Genomic DNA, 7,210 nt, shown 5'->3' on the forward strand with positions numbered 1-7,210 from the left:
ACTTGAGATTATACGAAGTATTCGAAATATCTGAAAATTATCCAAAATATTCAAAAATATATCCAAAATATCCAAAAATTATTTGAAATTTATAAATAATATTTATTATTTAACAATTTAAAAATATTTCGGAAAGTTTGGATATCCAAACCATCCGAAATTTTTCAAAAATACTTTGGATATAAACAATTTTGTATTATTTTAAAATATTAAAATCTGCATATTTTAATTATTTAAGTTTTAGTAACAGAAAAACTAATGCGTTGTATAAGTTGAGGAAGATGAAGACTAAAATAATAAATGTTTGTTTTAAGCCTTTGTGAGTAAACAAGCATAAAGACCGTCACCAATACAACTTAGTTTTATACTCGTTCTAGTTCGGTGTTTTTTTTTACAAAATGGTAAATATTATTTGAACTTACAAAATGTTCACTAAAATTATAATTTTGACCAGTTCATTAAAAACATGGTATTTTTGACCCATTCACTAAAAATCATAAATTTGAAGGGATGCTCGTGCATAGGTAATTTGATCCGGAGCATTATTCCTTTTATATGTTTTTTGAGTTGTATTGGACGGTGTTCTACAAAAGATATTTTCTTTTTGTCTCTAAAACCAAAATATTAATTTTTAAAAAACTCTTAAACATGTTAACAGGTCAACCCACGTATCATACGTGTTGTGTTCGTATTGAACAAAACGTGTCTTGTACACTAGGATGACTAATTTAATAAGCGGGTCATGTCAAGAATGGCCACCACTAATCATAATCATCTCCATGTAAATACTCATAACAGCGTTTTCAAAATAAAAATGAAAATAATAATAATAGTAATAAATAAAAACTATTATTTTTCTTCTTCAGAAATTCATAAACTTGAGAAACATATGAAACATGTACCATTCAAAAACAAAAACTAATTTCGTTTCCTAAGATGCACATGCTTTCTCTTCTTTCGTGCTATATGCCCTCCGGCATTAGCAATTGCAGTCAACCATTTTGGTGTTTCAGTTGACAACATGCGATATCCCCACACCACTCCAACTAGAGTTCCACATCCCAGTCCCAGCATCACCGCTTCCATGCAAATCCACTTGGCTTTAACTTTTGGGGAACTTAGATCTTTACATTCTCTCGTTAGCGGAGGCCCACACAAATCTGGATTCCCAAAATACGAATCATTTGTAAACGTCGAAAATTGACGGTTCTCTGGAATATGCCCAGTGAGATGGTTTTGTGAGAGATTTAATAACTCTAGAAAGGTCAAGTTTTCAAGGCTTTGAGGGATTTCTCCTATGAGTTGGTTGCTGGATAGGTCTAATGCTTCCATATCAAAGATATCTCCAAGAACATGTGGGATTTCACCACTGAGGTTGTTATTGGATAAGTTGAGAAACCTCAAGGATTTAAGGTTACCAATGACGCTCGGAATGTCCCCTTCAAATCAATTACTGGAAAGATCAATAACATTGATAAACATGAGACTCGATAGAGATGAGAATTGTGAACCTTTCAAAGGAATAATAGAGTAATAATTCGAGCCACTGATATTTACAAATCCTGGTTTTGGGTTCTTCTCTACGTCCATGATGGCATTGAAACTTTCAAAATATTTTTCAGGAATACGACCTTCAAATCTATTACGGGCTATGTCGAAAATATGCAAACTCGAAAATAGGAAATTAGTTGTAGAAGGGGTTTCAATGTTACCATGTAAACTGTTTGATCTGAGATTAAGAATCCGCAACTTTGGAAGACAACCTAACCAAGGAGGGAATGCACCATTTAACTGGTTGTTTCCCAGATCAAGTATTTTCAAGGACCCACACTTTTGTAAGAAACTAGGCACCTCCCCTTCTAGCTTATTTCCATTTAATCTAAGCATTTCTAAGAGTTCACAAGACCCATTCACTTTTGGAATGGTGCCATTGAATTTGTTTCCCCCCAAATTTATCATTGCTAGTGAGGATATCATATTTCCAAAGCACTGCGGAACCACTCCATGAAAGCTATTATTCGACATATCCAAATACAACAAACTGCCCAAGTCGCAAATCCATGCAGGAAATGGTCCTTGAATCATGTTTGATTTGACATTCAGAGACACTAGAGAGGAGCTGATATTTGGCAAGCATTGTGGAACCATTCTGGTGATGCCAATATTGTTGGATATATCCAAATACTTAAGATTCTTCTTGCTTCAAATCCATGGGGGAAATGGTCCTTGAATTAGGTTGGACTGCAGATACAAATATTGTAATCCATCTGACCTGAATTCTGTTAAGCCTGCTATGAAGTTATTTGAGAGGTCCAAATAAATCAAGCTATTTGCTCCAATCTCCCCTGCCCAAGCAGGAATATGACCCGATATATAGTTTCTAGATAGATCTAGAAGTCGAAGATTTTTCATGGTGCGTAAGAAATCTGGAAACACGGTTAGATTGCAATAAGCCAAGCGTAACTCACGAAAACCAGGGTTGACATACTCAACATTATTTTTTGTCACAATAGATAAGCCGCTGTAAGAGAGATCAATTGCTTCAAGCTTTGGAAGACCGGATAGCAATATATCCAGTTCCGACACACCTATGATATTGTTAAATTACATGTCAATAAATGGCTATTCCTGATAACAAACTTATAAAATAGTGTAAACCCCATAAAGTTTTTTGTATTATTGACCAACTATAGCTATATACGGGGGTACAATGAGAATATATAGGTAGGTATGAAACACAATTAAATCACATCTCCTTAATATGATAAAGACAGTACAGTTAACTTGACTAATAATATATTCTATCAAATAAAAAATTAAAATATAAAACTAACTGATCATTATTTCAATCAAGAGAGAATATAAAACAAGACCTTTACATGAACATGAAAAGGTAGAATTAGGAAGGATGGTTCATATATACCTTGTAGCTGGCCACATCTAAGGTTAAGACTGATAACGTATCCGGTGAAGTTGTTGCAAGTGATCCCATTCCAATCACAACAATCTATACTTGTGTTCCAGTTCACCTTAACTAGATCATACCAGCGAGAACCATGCAAAGCTGTACAATATTCATCTATTTCATAGTCCACATAGTACAAGGAGGAGGAGGAGACGTTTTGTTTAAAAAAGTAAGGCGTCTCTCTGTTCATCCGGACATTTATGAATGCTACCGAAAGAAGATGAAAAAGAAGAAGAAAAATTGATGAAGAAAAGAAGGAAGAAAAAGGAGTAAACCAACTTTGAATTACCCATTCTCTCTTACTAGTTGCTATTAACATTCACATTTCATTTATAGACACAAACACTCACAATAGAATTAAAATTCGAAGTCGGTTGAACCGGTTTCCACGCATTATTCACGTGTTGGGCCCCCTCCACCGCATATTGTACTGTACGTACTGGACATAAGTTAATCATTTGATAGAAGTATGGAATATTAGGCTACAAGGTATATTCTAACTCATCTTAATTTCACATAAGTTTTACATCTCTTATTTTTTCTCTTTCACTCCATGTCATCCAAAGGAAATGGTTTAACTCATTTAACTTCATCTCTCTCTTATTAATATTTAATTTAAAATCAAACATTTAGTTTAATTACCAACATAAATAATAACAAATCAATTAGTAATTAATTCATATTTAATGCATATTATTCCTTTTAACCCGTTATAAGCATAATCCATGGGCCATTTTAACACACTTAACACAAGTGGGGAGTGATTTAATCTATCTTTAAATTGTCATGTCATGTTAACCCATGTAGGGGTTAGAGTATACCCCATGGCCTTATATTTTAAGTTTAAACTAGTAAATGCTTACTGTCTTCTAATAATACGTTACATTCTTAATTTCTAACTGTGGTAAATGAATTTATCAATATCACATATTAATAACGTTTACTTGTGCTTTTTGATTCGTCGTTGTTTGAACTTAACCGCTCAGCTGAATAATGATAATTCATTATATATCCCCCCCCCCCCCCCCCCCACACCGTGTGTTACGCCAAAGAGTTTTACTCTTATGGTGACAAACCGACTGTCAGGTGGCAGCCGACGATATAAGGGAGAAAAAAAATCAAATAATTAGTACGTAGAAAAACTATATTGTGATGTGGGCCCAAGTGTAGAAGATCGGACCGGGCCATGATATTTCTGGAAGATCGCGCTTTCAGAGATGCTGCACGAAAATGGGCTACGGGCCTTCGTTTCAAGCGTGCTACCAATAAAAACGACCGTTGGAACTTGGGCCACGTTGTGGTAACCAGTCGTACGTGGGTTATCCAGTTTATTTTTCCGAAATAAGCCTTCTAGATACACTTTTGAGCCACTTTTATGTTTTTTTGTCTAAATTTAGGTTTTAATTTGGGCTGTTGTTGGGTCTATGGTTGTTTTTGTTGGCCCAAACTCATTTTGGATTCTTTATTAATATGTTAAGTTGTGACTAATCATTGATCAGATTCAAATAAAAAACGTTTAGCTTTTCAAATTTCTGCTTTTGGGTCGAATTTGGGGGTTTGGGAAGAATCATCAGGAATATTCATAAAATCAACATGATTAGCCTTCAGTTACTATTAGTATGTTGCATCATATTGTCACTAATTATAATCCACAACTAAATTCATAGAAAATAAAAGTTGTACTAAACATAAAGAAGAAAACAGAAAAGATTTCAATCATATCATTACTGACAGGCTTCAAAACAGTACACACCTTCTTACAAAGACATACAAATGAAACATAAAAACATAATATTGGAAAACATTAAAACCAACATTTATTCAAGGAAAAGCTTATGACCGATCTTGTACCATGCATAGGCATCAATACATGCATACTCCACTTGATTTTCAGCAAGCACTCTCGCCTCCCAATTGCTCCTGATCACATTCATCGGCTTCTCCATGTGCAAACTCGCCACATCCCTCGCAAGATGCTTCAATCCCGGCTTCCTATAGTACATCGTAGGCCACTTCTTTATAGTCGCCGAACGAATATCTGCGCTTTTAGCACAATCCAATCCATACTCATTCTTGATCTTTGCTATATCGTCTTCAACTTCAACCCCAACAAAAGTAAACCTAAAGTAGATTAAAATAGAAAGTGACCAAGTGAATTTATATATAGATCAAAATACTTGATAAATTATTGTCACTGTTATCACTAACTGTAAACTTTAATTTACTTACAAATATATTTTCGGTATTGAAAAAATTAAATAACATATAAATACAAGCACTGTTATTTCTATATAAAAAATAAGTTGTAGTTCACAAAAGTGCATACTTGTAGCTCGTAATCTATATATATACCTGGGGTTGAGAAGAAAGCGCTTAAGAGACTGTGGAAACTCATCCACGTAGAATAGTTGAAGGATGAGACATTTGGTGTCAATGCAAAGTTGAAGAGTGGCTGCTTTGTTGGTCATGAATGATGTTGTTGGAGAGTACCATTCAACATCAAGACCAACAACAACCATTGGGCCATTGGAATGGATCAACATAATATCCTTCACCCATTTCTCGGTGACACTAGCTTTGATGGTGACTATTGTCTCAATTGTTTTACCGTTGTAGTTGACATGAAACTTGGAGAATGTTGCATCGATAGTTACGGCTTGGATGGTACTAGGAGATGCCATGGCAACTCTTTGATATGCAAAGAAGAAAGCTAGTGATAACAGATAACTAAAGCCATGTGTAGTATTATTATTTATACTCGGTCAGTTTGTAACTTACTAGGCCTTGGCACTTCCCCATGAGTCCTTTCGGTCACTAGACCTTTGGATTTTCAACATGTTAACTTTGACTGCCAGCCTAGTTAAGATGAGAATTTAATGTATTAATCGATGCAGAGTAGAAGCGATAAAGTAATAAAATAGATACAATTCTCGGGCTATGAGCTTTCGTGTAAGGGTGTTCAAAATTTGATTTGAATTCGAAACATTCAAAATTCGATTCGATTCGAATTCGAATATGAAGATTCGAATTTGGTTTCAAAACATTCTAACTCGATTCGATTCATATTGGAGTATTGTAATCAAATACAAATTCATGATTTTTTATTCTATTCGAAATTCGAATTCAAATTATATAATATATTATTATATAGTTAATTTATTAATTTGGGTCAAATATGTAAATAATAAATGTCCAAAACATAATAACTAATGTCAATAACCCGTACTGATATTTCTTAATTTTGTCAATACTTTAATTTTGAACTTATTATCATGTGTTATTGTAGCTACTTAAACTTATATTTGTGTGTTTTACAATGATTATTATGGTCTTTGAAGTTTTTGACATAAGTGAACTTGAATTAAGTTGAATTACTCGAATTCGAGTTTCAAATACGAATATAATCGAATTTCGAATATGGTATATAATACGAATACGCATATGAATCGAATAATCCAACTTCTAAATAAATACGAATCGAATACGAATACTAGCAAAAAAAATATTATTCAATTTGATTAACTTGAAATCTCATTATTTATTCGATGACCATCTCTATTTTCATGTAACACCGTGGGCTTTTTGAGTGCCATGTAAGCATGCTAGCTAACGTCTGAAACACCGCCCAACTCTAATAAATTAATGTGGCATTATGAAGGTTTTGTTAATGTGGCAATGAGCTCTTTAACATATAAAAGGTGGGGCGTCATGATGGTCGGTTAATTTGTATATGTTTTAGTTCGTTTATTATTTAGTTTTAACTGTTTATTCTAAAACTATCGATACTTCATACGTGTTTTATTCGATTTCAGGTCATAGGCATTAAAGTAATCAGTATGGACCTGTTGTGACACGGAATGAAGACCCGGGATGTCCAGCACGCAAAACGAGGAAAAGAACGAAGGTTGCTGTCGCAGAACCCATCGCAGTACGCGATGGGTGTGTTGAAGATCCCATCGCGGTACGCGATGGGTAGTAAAATAAACTTTGACTTTTCGTCAATCGCGTCTCTGAAGACCCGTCGCGTACCGCGACGGGAGTGCAGACAGGAATTTTAGGTTATATCTTCTTTTTCATCAACACATAACCCTAACTCCGTTTTGACGAACCATAGGTGATTCCAGCAGCTCCAAGAGGCGATTCCCACTATCATAGCTTGTACCAAGACCCTCCGCATGATTCATATAAACCGTATCGAAGATTTGATGATGTCTAGGCTCGGCTAATCTCCTAGAATCGCACCCG

At 34.6% G+C, this 7,210-nt stretch overlaps 1 protein-coding gene and 1 pseudogene across 2 annotated transcripts; both read right to left on the reverse strand.

Moving 5' to 3' along the window:
* Positions 1 to 905: 905 nt before the first annotated feature.
* On the reverse strand, positions 906 to 3,258 carry LOC143554562 (receptor-like protein 33; annotated as a pseudogene). The gene is made up of 2 exons (XR_013139044.1): positions 2,924 to 3,258; positions 906 to 2,588 (listed from the first exon to the last, which is right to left on the reverse strand). The product of XR_013139044.1 is annotated as a receptor-like protein 33 (transcript).
* Positions 3,259 to 4,777: 1,519 nt separating this feature from the next.
* LOC143554564 (3'-5' exonuclease-like) lies at positions 4,778 to 5,932 on the reverse strand. Its single transcript, XM_077044286.1, has 2 exons — positions 5,318 to 5,932; positions 4,778 to 5,086 (listed from the first exon to the last, which is right to left on the reverse strand). Exons 1-2 carry the CDS (start codon positions 5,644 to 5,646, stop codon positions 4,783 to 4,785), a joined length of 633 nt encoding a protein of 210 aa, XP_076900401.1. The 5' UTR covers positions 5,647 to 5,932; the 3' UTR covers positions 4,778 to 4,782.
* Between the last annotated feature and the right edge of the window lie 1,278 nt (positions 5,933 to 7,210).

Source organism: Bidens hawaiensis, unplaced genomic scaffold (genome assembly GCF_021521415.1).
Source record: "Bidens hawaiensis isolate Kalapana, Puna unplaced genomic scaffold, B.hawaiensis_p1.1 tig00017761_1, whole genome shotgun sequence".
Taxonomy (NCBI): domain Eukaryota; kingdom Viridiplantae; phylum Streptophyta; class Magnoliopsida; order Asterales; family Asteraceae; genus Bidens; species Bidens hawaiensis.

What these genes read in the sequence shown, in the direction of transcription:
- LOC143554564 (XM_077044286.1), bottom strand. Translation starts at nt 5,646, where the DNA reads ATGGCATCTCCTAGTACCATCCAAGCCGTAACTATCGATGCAACATTC. An exon ending in CGCTTTCTTCTCAACCCCAG is followed by an intron (nt 5,087 to 5,317) that starts GTATATATATAG and finishes AATCTACTTTAG; the next exon opens with GTTTACTTTTGTTGGGGTTG.